Source organism: Salvia splendens, chromosome 5 (genome assembly GCF_004379255.2).
Source record: "Salvia splendens isolate huo1 chromosome 5, SspV2, whole genome shotgun sequence".
Classification (NCBI taxonomy): Eukaryota; Viridiplantae; Streptophyta; class Magnoliopsida; order Lamiales; family Lamiaceae; genus Salvia; species Salvia splendens.
Genome location: NC_056036.1, coordinates 38,731,873 through 38,757,465, shown reverse-complemented (window position 1 = coordinate 38,757,465; position 25,593 = coordinate 38,731,873). Strand labels below are relative to the sequence as shown.

At 39.3% G+C, this 25,593-nt stretch overlaps 2 protein-coding genes and 1 pseudogene across 2 annotated transcripts; all 3 read left to right on the top strand.

Moving 5' to 3' along the window:
- Positions 1-1,006: 1,006 nt before the first annotated feature.
- LOC121805839 (methionine S-methyltransferase-like) lies at positions 1,007-9,386 on the top strand. The gene is made up of 12 exons (XM_042205855.1): positions 1,007-1,301; positions 2,205-2,398; positions 2,545-2,751; positions 2,918-3,013; positions 3,663-3,851; positions 3,923-4,111; positions 4,212-4,448; positions 6,133-6,270; positions 6,755-7,075; positions 7,197-7,376; positions 7,806-8,759; positions 8,882-9,386. Exons 1-12 carry the CDS (start codon positions 1,085-1,087, stop codon positions 9,176-9,178), a joined length of 3,219 nt encoding a protein of 1,072 aa, XP_042061789.1. The 5' UTR covers positions 1,007-1,084; the 3' UTR covers positions 9,179-9,386.
- Positions 9,387-16,042: 6,656 nt separating this feature from the next.
- On the top strand, positions 16,043-16,777 carry LOC121805838 (annotated as a pseudogene).
- An 889-nt stretch (positions 16,778-17,666) lies between these two features.
- LOC121805837 (26S proteasome regulatory subunit 6A homolog) lies at positions 17,667-22,344 on the top strand. The gene is made up of 10 exons (XM_042205854.1): positions 17,667-17,871; positions 17,974-18,090; positions 19,027-19,134; positions 19,686-19,877; positions 19,964-20,155; positions 20,369-20,487; positions 20,642-20,729; positions 21,223-21,342; positions 21,498-21,638; positions 21,958-22,344. Exons 1-10 carry the CDS (start codon positions 17,758-17,760, stop codon positions 22,033-22,035), a joined length of 1,269 nt encoding a protein of 422 aa, XP_042061788.1. The 5' UTR covers positions 17,667-17,757; the 3' UTR covers positions 22,036-22,344.
- Positions 22,345-25,593: the final 3,249 nt, after the last annotated feature.

The following is a 25,593-nucleotide window of genomic DNA, read 5'->3' as shown; positions in this document are numbered from 1 at the left end:
TAGATAAATTGACATACATTCCACTAAATCATTACAATACATATATTATGAACTCATTTTTCTTTACAAAATCAAACAATTTTATAAAATTTGCCATGATTCAAAATGGATATTTGAATCATGACGGATGCAGTAAAAACATGGCACATTAGAGAGCACACTGTGGTTCACAAAGTTTAGGTTTGATTTTCTCATTTTTCTCATTTTTTTTATTTTATTTACTGATATCTAAAACATAGATGTATTGAATCATTATTTAGGTAAACCAGACATGATTTTCAGTAATTGAAAATATGTTTATTTTGTGATTAAAATTTAATTAAAATATGTTTATTAGTTTAAATAAATTAGTTTTGTTGAAGCTAAAATAAATATTCTCCATGTCTCATGTTGCTCGTACTTTTCTATTTCGACTAGTCCCAAACTACTTACACTATTTATTTTTAGTAAGAATAAGGATATTTAATATATTAGAACTAATTAAGTATTTCATCATTAAGTGATCTCTCATTATATTTTAAATACTAATTTAATCACACTATAAAATCTATCCAAAATTAATGACCTAAAATGAAAAGTGCAAGTAATATGAGACGGGGGAGTACGATTTTGTCCTTCACCATTTATACATAAAAATTTGTGGAAAATATTGTATGAATATGGGGTTCATTAAATATTAAAGTGAGACTTTAGAAAGTGGAAGCCATATTTAAATCGAAGCAGTAGTTATTAATTAAAAGTGATATACTAGGTGATTAGGATTTACCATTGGGATGGATCTTAATTCACTTTTATTAGTACTCCGTTTAAATAAATTTTATTTCATTAATTTATTTAACTTATACTAGTATTTTATTATAAAACAAATAAATTACTAGTCAATATTTCTTTTTATAAAAAGTGGAATTTTCCAATCACCAGTGATTCAGTGACCAATCAAGTTTTACATATTTGTATACGACAGTGATACATATACAGACGTGTATATATATCTACACACACACAAAGAAACATCGCAAAATAGAGCTCCCTCTCCTTCTCTTCGAGTCTGTGAGGGCGAGAACACGCAATTACTGCGGTGATCATGGAAGATTTTCTGAAGCAATGCCAACAGTCCGGTGATGCAGCCTACAGTGCGATGCGATCACTCCTGGAGCGGCTCGAGAACCCGACTACCCGAACCGACGCTCGGATCTTCCTCTCGGAACTCCAGAAACGGTTCACATCTAAGGAAGACAACGACCGCTGCCTCCAGACTTACCATTTCCAAATTCAGGACATCTACGTCGAGCAATACGAAGGTATACGATCTATTATACGTATAGATGTACGTGTGTGTATCTGCTGTATGTGTATATTATTCGCTGCGAATTTTAGAATTTGAGAGTTTAATGTGGGGTAGAATTTGAGATATTGTTTTCAGGAAAAAGTTAATTGTCAACTTCGACGACTGTCAATTCACACTTTCGTTTTTGGAGTTTACAAAACGGATGGGGCCAATTTTAATCGAAAATTGAGATCCAATAATTGTTAGGCTGACTAAAATAGCATAATTATACTTCCTGTTCCTGAAAAGTGAAAATCTGCTGTTTGACTAAATGAGTATAGAGCTATGCTTTTTTTTGCTGTTGTTGAGAATGATCTGGCGGTCAATCTTCTAGCTTTTTGAATGTTGTTTCGGTTTATCTTATGCTCTGCGCGAAACAACCTATGCACAGATCATAGCCATTCATATCATGCAAAGATTAATGTGCTACAGTTTGTGACATTTCTCATAGCAAAAGAAACGTTAATGTGATTCAGAAATCTGGTTTGTAAATGTAGCTGGAAATAAACTTAAGATTCATTGTAGATCCTTGAATGTGCTGTTGGAGACAGGCAGACAGCCCCTTTGTAGTTATGGAGTTCTTCTGCTTGGGGAAGGGCAGATATTGCACAGAAACCACTTTAATATGAAAACAGAATGTGCTTATTTTAACCACAAAGTAATGCAGAATGCTATTCAATTGGATCTGATAGTGGAGAAATTATGGTGGTCTCGTTACATTGTATCTCTATTAATTTTCGTATTCCCCTTATTTAGTTCTTGTTGTTTCTATTTTCTCTTTCATTACCATTAAATTTGGAGTAGATGAAGGTCACTGACCTGGAGGAGTTTAGAGTCTCAATGGTGGGACTTGAACTCATCATATCTTCATGTGCAGGTGTCCAGAAGAGGAAGAAACTTACAATGATGGTGATACCCAGCATCTTTGTGCCCGAGGATTGGTCCTTCACTTTCTATGAGGGGCTCAATAGGCACCCGGATGCCATTTTTAAGGACAGGACACTAGCTGAACTTGGCTGTGGAAATGGATGGATATCCATTGCAATTGCGCAGAAGTGGTTACCATCAAAGGTTCACGATTCCTTTATCTTACATACTAACTGTTTTATCTTGACGTTTAATGAAGTCTATCTTGTTATGCATGTATTCTTATATTTGATTGGGACTTGGAAATCAGGGCAATGAGGAATCTTAATGTATTTCAATACTATTTTCAGGTGTATGGGCTTGATATCAATCCAAGAGCGGTGAAGATATCATGGATAAACCTCTACTTGAATGCTCTGGATGGCAGTGGCCAGCCAATTTATGATGCGGAGAATAAAACTTTACTCGATAGGGTTGAGTTTTATGAATCTGATTTGCTATCTTACTGCAGAAATAATAACATAGAACTTGAGAGAATTGTTGGATGCATACCACAGGTATCATGATTAATTGTAAAATACTGTGTAAATTGTTTGCATGATCATGGTTTTCTTGTTCATAAAACACAACACAGTTATTTCCACATAATGGGATTATTTTCAAGTGATATGGAGACTCTTTCAAATGTTCCCATCTTCCTTTTTTGTGCTTTTGTCTTTTCAGATTCTGAACCCTAATCCAGATGCAATGTCCAAAATGATTACGGAGAATGCTAGTGAAGAATTCTTACATTCTTTAAGCAACTACTGCGCTCTTCAGGTCACTTGTTATATCATCTGTCTATTCTGAAGTCTAATAGATGGGTTCTAATGTTTCAAGCCAAAGTAAATATTGTAAACTCACTCTTCCAGTTTGAGTCATTGTACACATGAAAATGATTTTGTAAGAAACCATAGATTTTTATTTCCTAAGACTTAGACCTGATCTTGTTATCACATACCCAATCTGCTGTCAAGTTTTTTATTTATCCTCTTTATTCTTCGTCGATTACTCTTCATGCCTGTTACCTTTATAATTTAAATAGACTGTTAGTTGATCAGGTCCTGCACTGATTGCTGATTGTATCCATGCAGTCTATAAAATGGAGTGAATTAACTGATGCGTGAAAATTTATGTCTTCTTTTTGTTTAGCCCAAGAAATTCCATCTCTGTGCAGACTATAGTTTTTCTAGCTTGCTTCTGCAACACTTGTATTAACAACCCTTCAATGTACTATAACTGAGTTAGAGTTTTATTAGGTCTTTGTTTAACTAGAGCCTTCTGGTTCTTTGCAGATTACGTTGGCACATTGTGTTTGTAATGTTTGTGTTTTTTCTATCAGAGAGAGTTTTCTACTATGCTCTTTGTCTGTTTAAATCGTAGAAAGAGATGTCTTCACTTGTTTCTTGAGCTAATATGTTCTTTTCAGGGCTTTGTGGAGGACCAATTTGGTTTAGGTCTCATTGCGAGGGCCGTCGAGGAAGGGATATCTGTAATAAAACCTCTGGGTATTATGATCTTTAATATGGGAGGTCGCCCTGGCCAAGCTGTATGCAAACGTTTGTTCGAACGCCGTGGTCTTCAAGTTGACAAGATTTGGCAGACTAAAGTTCTTCAGGTTCTACCCCAACTTTCCAACTATTTTAAATCCATGCAGGAACATAAGTTTTAGAAATCTTTCTATTGCAGGCTGCTGATACAGATATTTCTGCACTGGTTGAAATTGAAAAGAATAGTCCTCACCGTTTTGAGTTCTTTATGGGACTTGCTGGAGATCAACCAATTTGTGCACGAACAGCATGGGCATATGCAAAAGCTGGTGGTCGTATTTCTCATGCTTTGTCAGTATATAGTTGTCAACTCCGACAACCTAATCAGGTTTCATATCTTCTTCATAATTAAGAGTTATTATTAAAAAAACAAAAGTGGATGCGTTCCTGCTAGAAAGTGAGCCTGAAGCTGATTTGCTGCTTGACAGGTAAAAAGGATATTTGAGTTTCTCACGAACGGACTGGACGATATCAGGAGCTCCTTAGACTTGTCATTTGAAGAAGATTCTGTTGCAGATGAGAAGATTCCATTCCTTGCTCATCTTGCTAATGTTCTCAAACAGCTCTCATTTTTTCCTTATGAACCACCAGCAGGAAGTAGGCGTTTCCGGGGGCTTATTGCCAACTTTATGAATACATACCATCACATCCCACTTACTGCAGATGTAAGGAACATTGCTACTCTCAACTTACTAACAGTACAACAATATTATTGTCAGCTGTGATTGGAGTTACCTAAAATTCATTGGAGATTCTTTAATTCTTGATTTGATTAAAGCCTTGTCAGGTTGTTTAATATAACTTCTTCTTGTGCAAATTTTGAAAATTTGGAACTTGAAACTCAATATGAAAACCTTAACACGAATACTCATTGTCAGAGTCACAATTCCTTGTGAATGATTGATTAATAGTGTACATGTTGAACTGAATACTAGTGAACTTCTCAAATTATAGTAACCAATCTTCTTAATAGTGTTTCTTGCCAAAGGTGGAAAACTGTTTCATTGACAATGAGGAAAAACGGTAGCTCTTAATGCAATAGCCTTGTCTAGTCCTTTATATACTCTTCCTTCTCTATGTCTCAATTTTGTTGAGTGGTCAGGTCAGCAGAGGGGGTCAATAATGCATTGTGGAGTTCTTGTCGTTATTGAGTATTCGTTAAAAAAATCTCAACACATGCGATGTGTAGAAAGCTATTACTAGGAACCACCTCCATGGGAATAATAGAGGATAGATGATATGTTGTTTGCACCTATTTCAGCTCTTCAGCAGATGATGCAGTGCATCCCATTATTTTTCTATGCACCTATTTCTGCTCTTAGGCAGTTGATGCGTTACATCTCATAATTTTCCAATACCAAATACAATTGATTCAAAACATTCATTTCATCACAGTTCAGTAAGTTCTTCTGGAGGGAAGTGCATTTCTTAGAGTGATGGGACTTAGGTGCTGCATTTACAGTGGGGGATCATAACCCATTTTTCCTGACACATGAACTTGATAGCTGATGTCTGAAATACAGACTCATCTAGTTCTTTTACAAGAGAGGTAGCTAAATTAAGGCATGCACCTTGATCTGTGATTATAAGCAGATGAGTATATCTTCTTTACCTTGCTTAGGGACATCATGATGGATGGACTTGATGCATTTAGCCTTTCATTTTAAATCCACAAAATTAGTGCTTCATTTTAGGTTTTGCTTGGACTTTGATCTCAATCACATCATGATAAGGTAGGCAACTGTGTCCTGTGAAGCTGAATAAGAACATATATCTTAGTACTCCAAGAGTTGAAATAATTAGTAGAGAAAATATAAACTATATTAAACCTCAAAGAATCTTGCTTCACTTGTGATTCTTGCCTATAACTAAGTCATTAAGCAAGGTAGGAAAAAGTACTTTGCATTAGATCTTAGTGAAATGTTTAGTTTTTGGACTTCTGAGTTTGTCAAAAGTATATATATGTTTGTCATGATTTTACTTTGATGGACGGAGTTAGGTCACTTATCTCGTATATATGGCTCTTTTTACAAGTCCTTTCGTGGTTTGGTAATGCCTTGGTCTTTCCAAGAAAGGAAAGAATATCTTTGAAAAAAAGCCAAATTTGGTTATATTTCAACTTTATTAAATTTGTATCTTGGTTTCACTCAAGTGTGTTCAACACTGGATTGGGATTCTTGAACACAATTGTTAGCCCATGTATATTTTTCTCATTCAATAATTTTGTTAATCGCCAGTTTTGGACTTTCATATCAATGTTAACAATATTTATTCAATACACAAGTAAATTCTGAAACTTTCCTATCATCTAATTTGTTTTTCTTTTCTTTTTCTTACTTTGTGGGCCAGAATATTGCTGTGTTTCCATCAAGGAATGTGGCGATTGAAAGTGCTCTACATTTGTTGTCTCCACGCCTGGCTATTGTTGATGAACAACTGTCGCGATATTTACCGAAGAAATGGCTGACAAGCTTAAAAAATGTTGAGGTATCTTGATGATAATTTCTATTTTAATTCTTTCTCATTTATCATCATGACTTTTTGCCTTCTCTTCTTAGGTTTTGAGATTCTATTTTTAGGGCTAGATATTTAATTGGTACACTTGGCTTATGTACTAAAACAAGGATAAACTAAAACTAATCTTTTTAATGTAAGGGAATGCATTGTCCTCTAGCCTGAAATTTTTCCTAGAGGATAGTTGAAGGAGGTGTGTTGCACTGGTATTCGCCTTCATAGTGACTAAACCTTCTTTCTCACTACATTACTTATGTGTAACATACATATATGTACATGATAACTAGAAAGAAATCTTGACAGTGATGGTTTCATGTTTGTACTATTAGTATCAATTTTCAAATTTCAAATTCTGATGTTTCTTGCGAAGAGGCTTTCCAGAAGTTCTTTTCGTTGTCACTAAATCTGATAGTTGCAGCAAGCCCCTCTTTCTTCACAAGTTCCATTTGTTTTGCAGAAGAGAGAAACTGGTGAAAACTCAGAGGAAGTTATCACAGTCATTGAAGCACCACGCCAGTCAGACTTGATGGTAGACCTAATAAAGAAGCTAAGGCCAGAAGTGGTAGTGACTGGAATGGGCCAATTTGAGTCCGTTACTAGTTCAGCTTTTGAGCATCTACTAGATACGACAAGAGAAATTGGGTGTCGGTTGTTTTTGGATATCTCTGACCACTTTGTGCTATCCAGTCTTCCAAGTTCCAATGGAGTCCTCAAATATCTTGCAAGAAGTCCTCTGCCTCCACATGCGACAATCATTTGTGGCTTACTGAAGAATCAGGTGACTTATTTGATGCTTGATGAATCATCTTAAAAGTTTCTGCTTGTTATATGTGATTAATCCTCTGTAGTGATTAATCTTCTGGTAATATATCATCCAACTGTTTTTCTCTGCAATCCAGGTTTATAAGGATTTGGAAGTGGCCTTTGTGATATCCGAGGACAAGGAAATGTTCAAAGCTCTATGCAGGACAGTTGAACTTCTACAGGGAAGTACTGCAATAATTAGTCAGTATTACTATGGTTGTCTTTTCCATGAGCTTCTGGCTTTTCAGCTTGCTGATCGACACCCACGTATACAGGTTAGTATGTTCGTGAACTCTCTCGTTAAGTTGTTCATAGATTTGTATTTCATTGGTTATGTAATTGAGAGGTCTGCTCGTGCTTAAGGATCTTCACCATCATATTTTAGTTTTATTCTTTGTGAAAGATAACACTAGTGAAAAGAAAACTGACTATATGCATTATCTATGTATAACCACCAGCTTACTGCTTGAAAAGCTGCAATATAAGTTCATGATAGACTCACAGATATAAGAAATTTTCTTGTTATCTACTTGACGACTTGACCCTAGGATTTTCAGAGAATCACAGCAGTTATAGCCCTTAAACCCGGGTTCTGTATAATACAGCCAATCAAGTAAAATTTGGTGATAGCACATGCCGCTTCCTTTACTTAAGCTAATAAAAAGAAATTGCAATTAATATCTTATACATTCGATTATCTTTAGAGAAATGCTGAGGAGACAGGTGCTACCAAGGTTAACGGAGTTTCCAGTTTGACTAACCCAGTACTTGATCATGCTGAGCTATCAATAAATGAATCTGATGAGTCTTCTCTGGTTCACATGGATGTCGACCAAAGCTTTCTGCCAATAAGCACACCAGTTAAGGCTGCAATCTTTGAGAGTTTTGCCCGGCAGAACATAACAGAATCTGAGACTGATGTTACTGACGGCATTAAGCGTCTGGTTAGCAGCAGTTACGGATTTTCTTCTGACCGCAACACGGAGTTCATATATGCTGGGTCCCCTGCAGAACTTTTCACTAATTTGGTAATCTGCTGCGCTCAAGAGGGTGGAACTCTATGCTTCCCGACTGGTTCAAATGGAAATTATGTATCTGCTGCAAGATTTTTGAAGGCTAACATTGTAACAATCCCAACAAATCCGGAAGCTGGGTACAAACTAACTGAGGAAAGGCTTACTCGCACCTTGGAGACAGTTAAAAAACCATGGATCTATATATCTGGTCCAACTATCAATCCAACTGGCTTGGTTTACAGTAACGAAGAGATAAATAAATTATTGTCTGTGTGTGCAAAGTTCGGAGCGAGGATAATACTGGATACCTCATTCTCAGGAGTGCAGTATAATTCCAAGACATTTGATGGCTGGAACTTGGGAGCTACACTACAGAAACTTTCATCTGCTAATCCAGCCACTTCTGTATGTCTACTTGGGGGATTATTTTTCAAGATGCTTTCTAGTGGGCTTAAATTCGGATTTCTGCTCATGAATCAGCCTTCTCTGGTGGATGCTTTTCATAGCAGTGGTGGAGTAAGCAAACCCCACAGCACTATCAAGTACACAGTGAAGAAATTACTGGACTCCGGGGAGGATCTGTTGAACGGCATAGCAGACCAGATGGAAAATCTGAGAAGTAGATTTAAAACCTTGAAGCAGGTAAATCGTTCAAACGTTTACTCATTCACAGAGCATCGTAAGCTATTTCGCCAATTTGTGTCATGCAAATCATGGCTAAATATGTTGTATGTGTATATCTTAAACTAATTTTGCTGTGACAGACACTTGAAAATAGCGGTTGGGAGGTGCTCAACGCTGAAGCAGGTGTTTCCATAGTAGCAAAGCCATCTGCCTACTTTGGCAAGACCATCAAACTGAATGATGGCTCAGGAAGCCGCGAAATCAAGCTTGACGACACAAACATCCGAGACGCGATGCTCACCAGCACCGGTTTGTGCATCAATAGTGCGTCGTGGACTGGAATTCCCGGTTACTGCCGCTTCACCATTGCCCTGGAAGACAAAGATTTCAAGCGGGCACTGGATTGCATTACTCAGTTCAAAAGGTTGGTTTCTTGAGTTGAATATTATGTTCATTTATTTTGTAACGCAAGTTGCACACTTTGTTATTTTGCAACTATTTTGTCGTGAAATGAATTGATTCATCTTCCAAATTGATGTTACCAGCCAAAATGTATGAACTTGAAGCTATGTGATTCAGAACGCTATGTGATTCAGAACATGCGTGGTGACTTCAATATTAATAAAACTAGTCATTGGAATGCCATGTGAATGAATTATTCCAAACAATGATCTGAACAATTAGAAAATGTCAACTGATAAAATTACATCAACATAAAATGTCAATACAGTGTCAACGGTTGATGTTGTATTGACACTGTGTTGATATTTTCTGTTGATGTAATTTTATCATCTGTCCAGATCATAGTTTGGAGTTTGTCAATACAGCGTCAACGGTTGATGTTGTATTGACATTGTGTTGATATTTTCTGTTGATGTAATTTTATCATCTGTCTAAATCATAATTTGGAGTTTGTACAATATTTAGAGTTTGCATTTTATCACTATCCTAAAAACAATTGGCTCAAAGAAATGGGTGGAAATTGTGTATGTGTTTTGGATATATGGGAGGCGTTCAAAACTTGAATGTTACGAATAGAAGCTGATACATACTCAATCTTCCAAGGAAACACATGAACATTTTTCTTGTCTGTATGTACCTTAAAATACTTATAAACATTTCTTTTTCTTTTCTCAAACAATATTCAATTCCTGTCACAATTTATTTGTAATCATTTTGCATAATTACGTTTTAATTGATACTCTTTATCTGACTCGCAATACAAAAATGACCATTTATCCACTCACGACTACAATTCACAATACAAAAAATACTAAAAAAACCATTTATCCACTTAGACTGAAATGACATTAGATATTTTTAACTCACAGTACAAAAAATACTAAAAAAATCACGACTGAAATGACATTAGATTTTTTAAACTCGTGTGTAATGATATATTCATATTTTTATGGGATGGATATAGTATTTTACAAAATTCTAAATATGTAGGAGTTATCAAGGTTAGGTGTCAAACTAAAATTTAGGTACAAAATCAAAATTTAATGCTGTGTCATCTCATTACTACTCATCCTAAATACATAAAGAGAAGATAATATACAAAAATTATCGAACTCGATTTTTTTTGTAGTACTTGACAATTGGAAAATAGTAGTAGAATTTAGATCTTAGATCTATATTAACCATTAAATAAAGTTGATATGTCCGAAACTATAACCTTATCCATAAAAATGTATCATAACCATTAGATACTCTCGAAATTATACGATTTCTTCAAGAAAAAAAAAGTGTTTTTAGAGTATAAAGTTTCATTTCTCACAGATTCTAGAAGCCCCTAGCTTAGTCTCCATGGCTCTAGAACCATGTACACATTGTTGAGAAAATGAGAAACATCAAGAATAATAGAGTTTCAATAAGCATTAAAGGAGAATGAAGTTCCAAGAATAGAGTTCCAAGGAGCATTAGAGATGTGCATGCATTGTTCCAATAATAGTGTAGTTCCATGAATATACATTTATTGTAGGATCTCAAAGGTCACCAACATCCCTATAAATATATGGGTGTTGAGTACCATTTCATTATCAAATCCAATACAATTATCTTCTCTTATTGCTTTCTTCCCTAAATATGTTGTTTGTACCATTCAACATGGTATCAGAGCGGGTTTGGACTCAGATAAGGTATCATCATCGTCATTGATACCTTTCTCGGCCCTTTCCCGTTTTTTTCCTTTTTCCCGTTGTACCTGTAACCACAAGCCAAAAATGTCAAATGACAACTATATAATAACCGAAACCTCAGACTCATCTATGGCAGATGAATTTGCCCGGCAGTTTGCCAATTTTATGCGCAATAGTTTTGCGATGAACCAACCAAATCCTCCAGAAACAGCTGTCGTGCCATACAGAATTGACACGCAGCCCCTCCACATTGGTGGGAACAAGTTAAATGGAGAAAATTATGCCCTTTGGTCCGTATTAATGAAGAAGGCAATAAGCGGTCGGGGAATGATCTCTCACGTCACCGGAGTGCCTCTTTCCTCACCGCAAATCGATCCAGCCTTCATACAGTGGCAACAAGCCGATCACTGTGTGATCACTTGGTTAATACAAAATATCGAGCCTCGACTGGTCAGTCGGGTTTCACAACATCCGACTGCGAAGCATATCTGGGATGCGTTGGCCGTTACATATGGGAGCGGAAGAGATAAAATCCAGGTGTATGATCTTCAGTTCAAAGCAACCACACTGAGACAAGGAAGCGGTTCGTTAGAAGAAATATGGAGCCGGTTGGGAGAAATCTGGATCTCAATCGACCAAAAACAGACGAACCAAATGAAATGTCCAGAGGATATGGAAATTCACAACAAATTCATACAAGATCAGAGAGTATGTCAGTTTTTTTATGCAATCGATAGCAAATATGAAACAACCAAGAGGGAGATACAGAAAATGGACCTGTTGCCCTCCGTCGACTATGCGTACAACCTGATTCAGCAGGAGGAGACACGACTCCGAGTATTACAACAGGCAAACACCGGCGGAGCAATTACCACAGATGGAATCGGAACCGGCCTCGCCATCCGAGGGTGGCAAACCGGCGGCTCTCGGGGTGGCGGTCGCAGCAGCAATGGTGGTGGTCGCGGCGGCGACAATGGCAAAAATCGGCGAAGTGATGAAGAAGACAAGTCAAAATTGGTGTGTTCTTACTGTAAACGAAAAAGACACACAAAAGATTCATGCTTTGAACTTGTTGGGTATCCAGATTGGTGGGAAGAGAAGCACGGCAAGCCGCCGCAACCGCAAACACCCTAGAACCGTGGCGGGCACACCGCCGCAACAGTTGGAGGCGACGGAGGTAACGTCGTGCAGGGAGTCGCGCAAACCGCCGGTGCTGGCCAGCCGGGAGGCAGGACCGGAGGTGAAGCTGCTCAGCCGGCGAACAAAACCGGGGCAGCTAACTTCGTCGCCGGCGGAAGTGGGAGTGTGATTCACGATTGGAGTGAAGAATTGATGAGGGAAGAGGCGGCGCCTGATTCAGGTAGATTAGGGTTAGGGTGCTCTTTTATTAGAGGCCTCCAAATCTTTGGAAAATTACAGATTTTACCCCACCAAAATTCGCAGCCTCAATTAACCCCAAAAACTTACCCGAAATTGCAAAATGTACCCCACAAAAATGTTTTATCCCAATTAGCCCCCAAACCTCCTGAAAATTCCATAATTTCCCAAACTTGCCAAAATCGATTTCAGTCTCTCGAGAAATTTGGAGTTGCGTGTGCAGTACCTAATGGCCATGAAAAAAATGATAAATGGATTTTTGACTGTGGGGCAACCGATACCATAACATATGATGCCTCAGACCTTACCAACCTTCATAAACCTCTAAAATCTCATATCCAAACTGCCAATGGAGAATTTACAGTGGTTGAGGGGGCTGGAACTGTTAACATTTCACCAACTTTGCAGCTATCAAATTGTCTCTATATTCCTTCGATGTCTCATAAGTTATTATCCATTAGTCATGTCACAAATGAATTGAATTGTATCTTACTAATGCAGCCACAATTTTGTCTGTTGCAGGATATCTGAACCGGGGAGATAATTAGGCGTGGCACTGAACGTGATGAGCTTTACTATGTGGATGAGATAGCTCAAAAAGGGACTGCCATGCTAACTCACGGATCAGCTGACCGGAAAGCTTGGCTTTGGCATCGGCGCTTGAGTCATCCATCTATCGGTTACTTAAAATTGTTATTTCCTAGTATTATTCCTAAACATGACATGTACTGTGAAACTTGCCTTTTATCCAAAAGTCATCGGAGTTCTTACCCATTAAGTAATACTCGCGTAGACACCTCGTTTGCCTTAGTACACTCTGATGTTTGGGGGCCCACACCAGTTATTGGGGGACAAGGTTTTCGATATTACCTAGTTTTTGTGGATGATTGCACTCGCATGACCTGGATATATTTTATGAAACAAAAATCTGAAGTTTTGTCACACTTTACCCATTTCTATAACCTTATCCAAACTCAGTTTCACAAAACCATTCAGGTCCTTCGGTCAGATAATGAGGGGAGTTCGTCAATTCTAACATGAAACAATTATTCCAAAACAAAGGCCTTTTACACCAAACCACATGTGCTCATACTCCCGAACAAAATGGTGTGGCTGAAAGGAAAAATCGATCTCTCCTCGAAATGACCCGTTCTATGCTTATAGAGTCAAAAGCCCCGAAACACTTCTGGCCAGAAGCCATTGCCACCTCAGCCTATCTCTTAAACCGATTGCCCACAAGCATTCTCAAACACAAAACTCCCCTACAAGTCTTGTCCACCTTCACAAAAATTCCTCCGCTCTTGACTCTTGAACCTCGCGTATTCGGATGCTCCGTTTTTGTCCACATTCCTAAACATGAAAGAACTAAACTATCCCCATGCGCTATTAAATGCGTATTTGTAAAATATGGGGTAAATCAAAAGGGGTATAGGTGTTTCAATCCAAAGTCCAACCGGATGTTCGTTACTATGAACTGCAACTTTCTTGAAACTGAGTACTCCTTTGCCCATCTTAGCGGTCAGGGGGAGAGTAGTGTTAGGGATAACAATGATACAGACCCGCTAAGTTGGATCTCAATGCCATTGCCTAGCAATCCTGATGCAGATCTAACAGAGAAAGCAATAAGCAATTCCGCTGAGCAAGTCTCTGATGTGGTAGAGTCCATTGTGAAAGGTGACATCGCCTCAAATATTTCTCCGTTAAGGATATCCAATGTAAGTACTCCTGTGGATACAGATAATTGTTTGGCTAACACTATAATTGCAGAAGAAAATTCAATTGAGGTCAAAGAAAGGGAAATCGAGGAAGTCGAGGTCGAAGGAGTTGACCCTGACACTGGGAGATACATACTTCCACCAAGGTCAAACAGAGGAGTTCCACCCAAAAGGTATACACCGGAGAAAATTGACAGGAAAAAGCGATACTCTATTGTGAACCTAGCCAAAGGCCATTTATCAGAGATGGCTCGGGCTTTCGAGAATGTACTATATGAGGAAGAAGAAATACCACAGACATGGGAAGAAGCTATGAAATACAAGCATTGGAGGGAAGCAATGAAGAAAGAGATTGATGCACTGATTCGAAACCACACATGGGAGAAGTGTGCTCTACCAGAAGGGAAGCGACCAATGGGTTGTCGATGGGTCTTCACTATCAAAAGAAGACCTGATGGCTCGATAGAAAGGTACAAGGGACGACTCGTCGCAAAAGGCTACACTCAGACATATGCAGTTGACTATTCTGAGACCTTCTCTCCAGTAGCTAAGATGAACATTGTTCGGGTATTGCTATCTATTGCTGCTAATAGGGACTGACCACTACACCAGTTTGATGTGACGAATGCCTTCCTACATGGTGAGTTGAAGAAGAAAGAAAAAGTTTACATAGAGGCACCTCCAGGTTTGGCAACAGATTTTAAAGCAGGTGAAGGGTGCCGATTGAGGAAGACCTTGTATGGATTAAAGCAATCCCCAAGAGTTTGGTTTGGGAAGTTTACTGGAGCAATGATTAGCTATGGATATACACAAAGCAATTCAGACCATACGCTATTTTTAAGAAGCAAGGTGATAAGATCACATGTTTAATCATATATGTTGATGACATGATTATTACAGGTGACGACCTTGAAGAGATTGAGGAATTAAAGAAGAATATTTTTCAGGAATTTGAGATGAAGGACTTGGGGAATCTCAAGTACTATCTTGGGATTGAAGTTCTAAGGTCAACCAAAGGAATTTTTCTGCTACAAAGGAAGTATATCTTGGACATCCTAGCAGAGACTGGCCTATTGGAATGTAAACCAGCAGACATTCCTATGGCAGTTAATCACGGATTACAGATCAGAGAATGAGCCAAGTTGGCTGACCGTAGTCAATATCAGCGACTAGTTGGAAAACTCATATATCTCTCGCACACTAGGCCAGATATTGCCTATGCAGTTGGGGTCGTAAGTCAGTTCATGCATAAGCCGCAAACAGATCACTTGGAGGCAACACTTAGGATTTGCCGATATTTGAAGGGAACTCCAGGGCATGGAGTGTTGTTCGCCAAAAATTGGCATCTTGAGATTCATGGTTATACAGATGCTGACTGGGCAGGAAACCCAAATGATAGAAAGTCTACAGCAGGCTACTTTACCTTTGTTGGAGGTAACTTGGTAACATGGAGAAGCAAGAAAAAGAAGGTGGTGGCTCTTTCGAGTGCTGAAGCAGAATTTCGTGGGATTAAAAGTGGGTTGACCGAGATTTTATGGTTAAGGAGATTGATGAAAGAGATTAATCTCCCTCCGAGCAAGTGCTAGTTGTACTGTGATAACAAAGCCGCTATAAGCATCTCACAAAATCCAGTACAACATGATCGAACGAAGCATGTGGAGGTTGACAGACACTTCATCAAAGAAAACATTGAGAATGTGATTGTTGAACTCCCTTTCATTCGCTCTGAGGATCAACTTGCCGACATCCTAACTAAAGCAGTCAACTCAAGGAGTTTTGAAGATGTGCTTTCCAAATTGAGTTTTGGAGATCCCACCACTCAATTTGAGGGGGGTGTTGAGAAAAGGAGAAGCATCAAGAATAATAGAGTTTCAATAAGCATTAAAGGAGAATGAAGTTCTAAGAATAGAGTTCCAAGGAGCATTGGAGATGTGCATGACTTGTTCCAATAATAGTGTAGTTCCATGAATATACATTTATTGTAGGATCTCAAAGGTCACCAACATCCCTATAAATATATGGGTGTTGAGTACCATTTCATTATCAAATCCAATACAATTATCTTCTCATATTGCTTTCTTCCCTAAATATGTTGTCTGTACCATTCAACACACATCACCTATAAATTCATCCCCAAACTTCCCATATTTCACACACTAAATTGTAACACCAAAAAAAATAAAAAATATAACACATGGACGGAGCAAAGCTTACAATGGCGGCGATGGCCTTGTTCGCCGCGGCGGCATTTCTCCTGCCACAGGAAACAACCGCCCTCGTGCCTTACATGAGCCCCCGAGCTCATGCTGCCCCCAGCCGACGATCCCTTCCAGATCCTGGAGCAGTCGCCGCTGGCCGCAGCCAGAGCCGCAGTGGACGAGACCGTGGTGGCTCTGGCGCGGGCAGACTTGCGGGAGACGGCGGGCAAGCACCAGATCTCCCTGGACGTCCCCGGCATGAGGAGGGAGGACATCAAGATCGAGGTGGAGGAGAACCGCGTGCTCCTAATCAGCGGCGAGCGGCGCACGGAGGAGGAGGAGGTCAAGGACGAGCGCTGGCACAGGGTGGAGCGCACCGCCGGCAAGTTCTGGAGGCGGTTTAGGATGACGGCGAATGCTGACATGGAGAAGGTGAGCGCACGGTTGGAGGACGGGGTGTTGAGGATAACGGTGCTGAAGGTGAAGGAAGAGGAGATGAAGAAGGAGCCTAAGATCATCACCATTGCCAACGCCAAAGAGCTCCAATAATTTTATTGTTTTGTATTTGGTCAAATAATGTCTGTATTTTTCGTTTCTTTCATTTTCTCAAATAATTGCATATGTAGTGTTGCGCTCGTGAAATGTATCAATAATAATTTGTGACTTTGCTCGTTGAGATCAACGAATATGATTAATTAGCGAGTTAAGTTTTGGTATAAGATTGGCATTACATATTTGATGAGAGTAAATTATAATCATAACATATTGTAATTTTTGAAAAACACATACTCCATTAATAATAATCAAGAAATACATGAATTTGCCCGCATGGACAACGCAGTTGGCAACGAAGGGGCAGATCTTGCTGCAATAAGCCTGAGTTCAAATCCCACTACTGCTGTGTAGTTATTTCCATCTCTCAGGCATGTGAGGCCTTGGGAGCCCTTCCATCTCTCAGGCACAGACACAATGTGTGAGGCCTTGGGAGTCTTTCCATCTCTTAGGCACAATGTGTGAGGCCTTGGGAGATGGGCTTATGACAGCCAGTGGTTAAGGCCTCTCCCTTAACGGACGGATTACTGTGTACCCTGATTTAACCCCTTACATAATGTCGGACCAAAGTGCGGGGGCCGCCTTGGGCTGCCAATGCGAAGAAATCACCCTTTTTGCGGCAATGAAATACATGAATTTGATAACATTTTTCATTTCTATAATTAGCATATGTTTATGTCAAGTTCTATCATCTTAAATAAAGATTCTATTCATAATAAGGTGAGAATAATAAATCAGTCAACAACCTATAAATTCCATTCATTAAAAAAATAAAATGATCTATTTATGTATTTTAGTTTTAATCTTTTTAAATTGTTTCTGAAGATTCTTAATAGTAGTAGTATTAAAAATGTGCAACCCAATGGGCCGTATGAGCCCATACCCAGTACAACATTTAGTGGCCCATATCTACTATACCAGTCCCCTTCTCCAAGCTAACCATATCAATACCCCTCTCGCTTCCGTTCACCTCTCCACTCTCTCTTTCTCTCAACAAATTTCACGCACGACCTTGAACCATAGTTGGATCAGTATGGCGACGCCGATGGTGGAGGACAATTTTGAGGACGACCAGCTCTCCTCCATGACTACCGAGGACATTACTCGCGCCTCTCGTCTTCTGGATAACGAAATCCGTATTCTCAAGGTCTCAATTCCGACTTTCAGTTGGCGTGTGTTTTGGATGAATTTGAATTTTGTTGTAATTTTAGTTCTGTTGCGATCTGATCTGGGTTTTCGCTTTTGACAGGAAGAGTTACAGAGGACCAATTTGGAGTTGGATTCGTTCCGCGAGAAGATTAAAGAGAATCAGGAAAAAATTAAGCTGAATAAGCAGCTTCCTTACTTGGTCGGAAACATTGTGGAGGTACAATGTAGCCTTTTACCCTATCTAAATTGGATTGTTTGATTAGGCCTTTTAATTGTTGCTTAGGGTTTCAGATTACAGCTGGAGAAAATGGATCGTATTTCTTTCTTTTTGTTGCCTGGTTTCTGCACCATATTTTTCTGGGGGGTTTTCAAGTTTTACTAGTTCTTGGTCTGTTAGGAATGGGGAGTCAACGGGGTGTCTGTCTCATGTTTAGCCAACCTCACATTAGATGATGGACATTTAAACAATTTAAGGAAGTTTTGTAATTTCCCCCCACATTATTCCTTTTTTGCTAGGTGAACACAATGCTTTAGTGGATAATCAAAGTTGTTGAGCACTTGAGCTATATGATATTTGAAATGGAAACTAAGCTAACTGTGGTGTTAATGTGTTATATCCACTTCTGTCTCATGTTTAGCCAACCTCACATTAGATAATCAAATTTTGGTTAACTGTGTTGAAGCCAGGCCACCATATGATCCAAATCCATAGGACTGGCTTAACCTTGTGTGGTTGTCCGTCATAGACTATAGGAAGCAAGAAGAGTATGTTAATTATACTTTTTTTTGTAGCCACAGATGAGGCTGAGTTGTGGTGTTAATGTGTTATATCCACTTCTTACTTCCACTGTAACTGAACTGACACTCCCAGTCACTTATTTACTTTTGTGGATGCCCTGTTCTTTCAATATCGTGCACTATTTTTGGGATGCTTCCAGATGATATTATCTGGTGGTGGGTACACTGAAAAACAACTGTAACTACCTATAAGAATACGTGTGATATTAGTCATTTTTTGGAACCAAATCCTGTTGTGATCTACAGTGGTGGCATTCAAATACAAAATTCCATGTTATGTTCTAGAGAATTTTAGTTTCTATAGTTATGATTTGTGTGCCACCAAGAGATTACCACCTTTTATCTGTTTTCTCAGATATTGGAAATGAACCCAGAGGAAGAAGCAGAAGAAGATGGTGCAAATATTGATCTCGACTCACAAAGGAAGGGAAAATGCGTAGTGTTAAAAACATCTACACGGCAGGTATATAGCAGACTAGCATGCATTTCTCTCACTTTGCTCCATTGCATGATGCCCTCTGTCTCTTATGTGTTCATGCATGTGTGCTCTGATGTAGTTGTAGGGGAAGTTGTGTATATATTTTTGCCAATTTCATAGGTCCAAGTCTAGTTCCTTGCACCCCCCCCCCCCTCTTCAAAAAAAAATATATGTGAAAGCAAAGTTGTCCATTTCATAGTTCCTAGTCTAGTTCATGTTGGCTGAACAGAAAACGAGATGTGATATCTTAACAAATTTATATGCTCATCTAGTGGAATTGAATCCACTATAGATTTGAATATACTTGGAACTTATAAAGAACTCAAATTTGATGGTAATGATTCGAAGGTCCTTTCACTTAATAAATAATTCCTGCTTTTGACTTCAACTATATTAATGCCAGGCTTAACATATTGAAGGAACACTTTTTTGTGAGATACCCAGAAAGGGCATCTGCACTGGATTTCTAATCCATATAGAACATATGAATATTTCAAACCTTCATAATAATCTTTCTTACAATCTGTCGATTGCAGACAATTTTCCTGCCTGTAGTTGGTTTGGTTGATCCTGATACGTTGAAGCCTGGGGATCTTGTTGGAGTAAACAAAGACAGTTATCTGATTTTGGATACTTTGCCATCCGAGTATGACTCTCGTGTTAAGGCTATGGAGGTTGATGAGAAACCGACTGAGGACTACAATGATGTTGGTGGCTTGGAGAAACAGGCAAATTTCTCCCTTTGATCAACTCATAGGTCTTGTTCTTGTCACTTCTTATATTTTTTATGAGACAATCCTTGTTCACATTTCAGATTCAAGAGTTGGTTGAGGCAATTGTGTTGCCAATGACACACAAAGAGAGATTTCAGAAATTAGGAGTTCGTCCACCGAAAGGAGTCCTTCTTTACGGCCCTCCTGGAACAGGGAAAACTCTAATGGCCCGTGCATGTGCTGCCCAAACAAATGCCACTTTTTTGAAGCTAGCAGGGCCCCAACTCGTTCAGGTATAGTATGCTCGAGATAAATTTTAATTGTACCTGATTTGTTGTGCATGTGTACCCCAAACAAATACCCTTGTAGTGCATGATTCAACTTGTCCAGAGTTATTTTTTTTATTCAGTACAGTTTAGCTCTACTTTTCTTGATGCATTTTGGCTCTTTTTGGTAAGTTTGTTATTAACCGTATGTCCTCAAATAATGTTTTTATGTATTTTTAGATGTTCATAGGAGATGGAGCAAAGCTTGTTCGTGATGCTTTCCAACTCGCTAAAGAAAAATCACCCTGCATCATTTTTATCGATGAGATAGATGCTATTGGTACAAAGCGTTTTGATAGGTAGGTTGTATGCAGTTTGCATTGCTGTTTTAGGTGCCTCACAACTGTCTGGATCATGAATTTCTTCTATGTAGTATTGAGTCCTTAACTCCCTTTATATCAAGGGCTCTGGTGTTGCTTATAAGCGGGTAACCGGGAATATTTTCTTATGCAGTGAAGTTAGTGGTGACAGAGAAGTTCAAAGAACTATGTTAGAATTGCTCAACCAACTTGATGGTTTTAGCAGCGATGATCGCATAAAGGTTTACTTCTGCTTCTTTTACTCCTTCCTTCAGGAATATCTTTTGCTTCCATTTCAATTAGTGACTTTCTTGATAGTCGTTTGCTCAGCAGCATGACAATGCTTTTTTTTAATATATACTCCCTCCGTCCCGGACTACTTGCACTTATTTCCTTTTTGGGCGTCCCAAGTTATTTGCACTATTTCCATTTTTAGTAAAAAATTTCACCTAAAGCCGTAATATTTGACTTTGCTATACACTCCTTCCTTAATCTCCGTGCCGAAAATGAAACGTGCGAGTAGTGCGGGACAGAGGGAGTATTATAATTATAATTTGAGATACCCTCTGATATTGAATGACAGAGTGCATTCAATCTCCTTTACTTTGTGCTAGCACACTTAATATTGTGATTCCAATATTGTGTTTGTGCTAGCACACTTGATATCATTGCTCTAATTTCTTTTATTCAGTGTCACGGTCTCTTATTGCATTTACTATTTATTTGTGCATTCAGGTAATAGCAGCAACAAATCGAGCAGATATTTTAGACCCTGCCTTGATGCGGTCTGGTCGATTGGATCGTAAAATAGAATTCCCCCACCCTACTGAAGAAGCAAGGGCTCGCATTTTGCAGGTATGTCTTCAAGCCGATATCGTATTACTTTTTCTTTAGTTGATTTTGTGTGTGTGTGTGAAGTGCCTTCAGTCGGTTGTGTTTATATCTAATGTCCTACATAACAGTGCTTGAGTTGTTATAAGTGCATGCTACTGATAATTTCTTAAGTGCAGATTCACTCCAGGAAGATGAATGTTCATCCTGATGTCAACTTTGAGGAGCTTGCTCGCTCAACAGATGATTTCAATGGGGCTCAACTTAAAGCGGTTTGTGTGGAAGCAGGCATGTTAGCTCTTCGCCGTGATGCCACCGAGGTTGGTGCTCATATCTGGATGATGATGTGTGTGTGTGTGTGTGTGTGTGTGTGTGTGCGTGCTTGTGTCAAAGTGTGCCAAATTATCCTATTTATACGTCAAAGATTGTATTCTTTTGCTGCTTATGCAAGATTCTTTAATTATTGCTGTTTGTCAGAGTGATGAATTAATATCAAATGCCATAACATAACATTATACTGATTGGTGAAACTCGCATTTGAAACTAATAAGATTGCCTTTAAAAGAGCTATCTGAAACATGAGACCCAGCATTTCTTTGATTGTACTTATATCCTAGTTCCTTCAAAATTTCTGCTCAGGTGAACCATGAAGATTTCAATGAAGGTATCATCCAAGTTCAAGCGAAAAAGAAAGCCAGCTTGAATTACTATGCTTAGACTGCAGGTTCCTCGGTGCATGTTGTCCGTTTTGCTCAGCGCAGGAGAATGACTACGTTGCCGTTTGAAGCACCCCCTCCTTTATATTAGGCTCAAGTAGGATGTTAACCCTCACCCTAAACTGAGCTGTAAAATTTGAGGCAGTCCATGGCTCCATGCAAATTACAGGTGGGTTAGAATGTGATGATGCTTTCTTTGTGATTTTGTTTCTGTATTGAATTTATCATGCTGAGCAATGTAGTAGTCTCTTTATATGTACAATGAATCAGTTTTAAATGTTTGGATGATACACTGGTCTTCAGTTTGGTATATTTGTTGTCTCAGTATTGTCGTTGTCGAGTTAATTGTCAATTTTACTGATTATACAATGAACATCACTACTAATTAGATATTTGTTGGATCGAGTGAAAAAGATAAACTAAAACTTTTATTATGTTAATTTGTTAATTCATCAATGTAGACATTATCACATGATAAAAATATTGACATTATCACATGAAAATATCAATATAAGTTTATGTTCATAATATTAATATTAACACGGCATATTAAAATTATCAATTAAGCTTTAAGTTTATATTGACATTTCAATGTGATCGTGTTGACATTTTTAATATACTATGTTAGAGCATGCACAGCGGCGTCCGTCCGTCCAAACCAGCGAGCAGGTGATGTGGCGTGCTGCGATTGGGCAACGGCTTATTTGTTTTAAAATCGGTTTTTAATTAAAAAAACCGATTAAAAATTTAAAAAAAATTCCACTTTCCAAAAAATATATCCGTTTTTTACCGTTTTCTACCACTTTTTATTTTTTTTTTTATTTTTTTTCCCCCCAAAAATACACATTTTCATCTATTAATACCCCTACTTTCACACCAAAAAATTCACACCACATTCTCTCATTTCCATTCTCATCTACATTCTCTCATTTTCATTCTCATCTACATTCTCTCATCTCCATTCTCATCTACATTCTCTCATCTTCATTCTCAATCTTTCTTCCACACATACAACATAACAATGTCCGGCCACGGCAATAACCCCCCGGACTCCCACGGTTGGAACCCCGAGTGGTTCGGTTCACAACCGTTTCCTAGTCCGGAAATGGAATATTCGACCCCTCCTCAAACCCAAGTTCGGGCGTTCCGGGTGGCTACCGGCCATACCCAATCGACGACCAAGATGCCCCCGAAGGGCGATACAGGTGGACACCCGAGCCTAGAGCGAGGTTGACCGCCCCCTCCCAAACTCCGACTCCTCCTACTCGCGGTGTCCGCACACCGTACTCGCCTGCGGAGATGGAGCAATTGTTCGAGGCGTATTTGTCAATCTCCGAAGATCCGGAGGTTGGCACGAACCAATCCGGCGATCACTTTTAGTGACGCATCTGTCGCCGGTACAATGAAAAGCGGCCGGAGGGAACAATCGAGCGCAATGAGAGTATGGTGTGCAACGCCATCTACCTAGCCAACGATGAAATTAACAAGTTCCAGGGGTATTACCTCCAGGAAGAGCGGTCGGCGGGGAGCAGCCGGAGCGAGGTCGACATCATCAGTTCCGCCATGTCAACCTACCAATCCATGAACTACAAGGCGTTCAAGTACCTCAACATTTGGTAGGAGACGCGGTCTCATCCGAAGTATAGGGGAGGCGTAACATCCTCCTCTAGCGGCTCCTCCAAACGGTCAAGGTCGGTATCTCTATCTGACTCCGGCTCCGAAGACTTGGTTAGCCAACTCGCCGGAGTTAACTTGGGTAGCACCGACGCCGGCCCGAACGGTTCCCAACGCCGACCACAAGGAAGGAAGAAGGCGGCGGCCAACCGCCGTCGCGCCGCGACTCCATCCGGCAATGCTCCTGACCCCGCTCCCTTTCCCGTTCTCTATGCGCCACCTCCACCCCCCACCAACTCGTTGTGGACCCTTTTGGCCCAACTCAATATGGCAGATAGGTCAACTATGACCCCCTCGCAACTTCGATCGCACGAGGCCATGATATTGGGCCTCCAAAAACAATTGGGGATAGTGCCGCCGGATGAGTAGTCTTCCACGAGGATATTTTTAGCTTTGAATATGTAATTTTTAATTTTTAGTATTTTAATTATGTAATTTTTAATTTTCGGATTTTAATTATGTCTTTTTTATTTTATTTGTAATTTGTAATATTATTTCGGTTTTTTTAATGAATTTTAATGTTATGGAAATGTTTTTATTTAAAATGAATTGTACTCGTCCTTGCGGAAGAGCACATCTGTGAGTGTTATGCTTTTGCCTAAGAGCAGGCAGGAATAGTGGCGCCGGGCCCACAACCGTGCTCGTTGGCAAGAGCACGGTTGTGAGTGCTCTTAATGAGTTAGCAGATTTAGCAATTTAAGAAAGTTAGTAACGGATCACACCTCAACTTTTATATACCGTGTATATAGGATAGTTATAAAAAATAACTCATTTTATATTAAAAGTTAAAATTAAGATCAATGCCAAAGATCTTCTTCGGTCTGATAGTGCTATGTGAAATCAAGATTTACATGGGAAACCCTCTTTAATGTGAAGGGGTAACACGAGATCCAATGGTCTACATATAACATATCCACCATCTAATGAATTTTCTATTTTCAGTTGAAATTTTAGAATGATCGGACAATCCGGTCATGAACAAAATTGAGACAGTCTCTGCTTGAAATCCAACATCTTTTTTATCTTCAAATAAACTTTAAATTATAACTGAAGGACGTAAATAAACGAAAGGGTTATTGTGAAGATAACACATGCCATATGAGTATGCTCGACCTCCATTCAAGTTCATGATATTGATGTTGTTTGTTTCTTGATTACATGAGATAAACCGAGCGTAATACAACCCAAAAGAATGAATACAGAAGCACAAAACTGAAACGAACAATGGAAAATTCGAAACAATAAACCATTAAATAGTGTAAGCCGAGTCAAGGATGTCTCTTACCGCAAAACAAGATACACCTCGGTAGTGCTTTCGGATTGGCGTGTCATCCCCAAAGATAAAACGGCTTTCGTCTCTGATGAAGCAGCACCTCAATCAACAGAGCTCCGGCGAACTGGATGGAGGTGAGGGCAGAGCTTCAACAGAAAGATAATGCAGGAAATGGAGAGAGCTTATGCTTTGTATGCTTGTGAATTGGTGTGATGATGCATGGAATGACTAGCCTATTTATAGGCTCAGTCCACTGCAGGGTTAACACAGCCTTGATGGCTGTCATCATTGAGAGGCTGTAAGCCTGTAACCGCCGAGCGTTACAAACCGGTACGGGAGCTGGAGAGGTTGATCCTGGACAGACGTATCAGGCACGCTGGCTTTACCGCGTCATACTGACGTGTATGGATGTCAATTGGGTCGGCCCGTCGGGTTTCGGGCCAACCCTACTCGGGTTACAAGTCAATCGGGTGCGGGCTAATTGGGTTGTGGTTTATTTCGGGTTATAAAAGTTTAGCCCTAACCCTAAAAACTCAGGTTTCGGGCTAGCCCAACGGGTTAATCGGGTCGCTACCGATAAGATTAACATACGATCAATCTAATAAATAATGA

Coding starts and splice junctions, on each gene's coding strand:
- LOC121805839 (XM_042205855.1), top strand. CDS start 1,085: ATGGAAGATTTTCTGAAGCAATGCCAACAGTCCGGTGATGCAGCCTAC. Junction 2,399..2,544: donor AGAAGTGGTTACCATCAAAG/GTTCACGATTCC, acceptor TACTATTTTCAG/GTGTATGGGCTTGATATCAA. Junction 7,076..7,196: donor GTGGCTTACTGAAGAATCAG/GTGACTTATTTG, acceptor TCTGCAATCCAG/GTTTATAAGGATTTGGAAGT.
- LOC121805837 (XM_042205854.1), top strand. CDS start 17,758: ATGGCGACGCCGATGGTGGAGGACAATTTTGAGGACGACCAGCTCTCC. Junction 18,091..19,026: donor TGGTCGGAAACATTGTGGAG/GTACAATGTAGC, acceptor CTGTTTTCTCAG/ATATTGGAAATGAACCCAGA. Junction 21,343..21,497: donor CAAGGGCTCGCATTTTGCAG/GTATGTCTTCAA, acceptor TCTTAAGTGCAG/ATTCACTCCAGGAAGATGAA.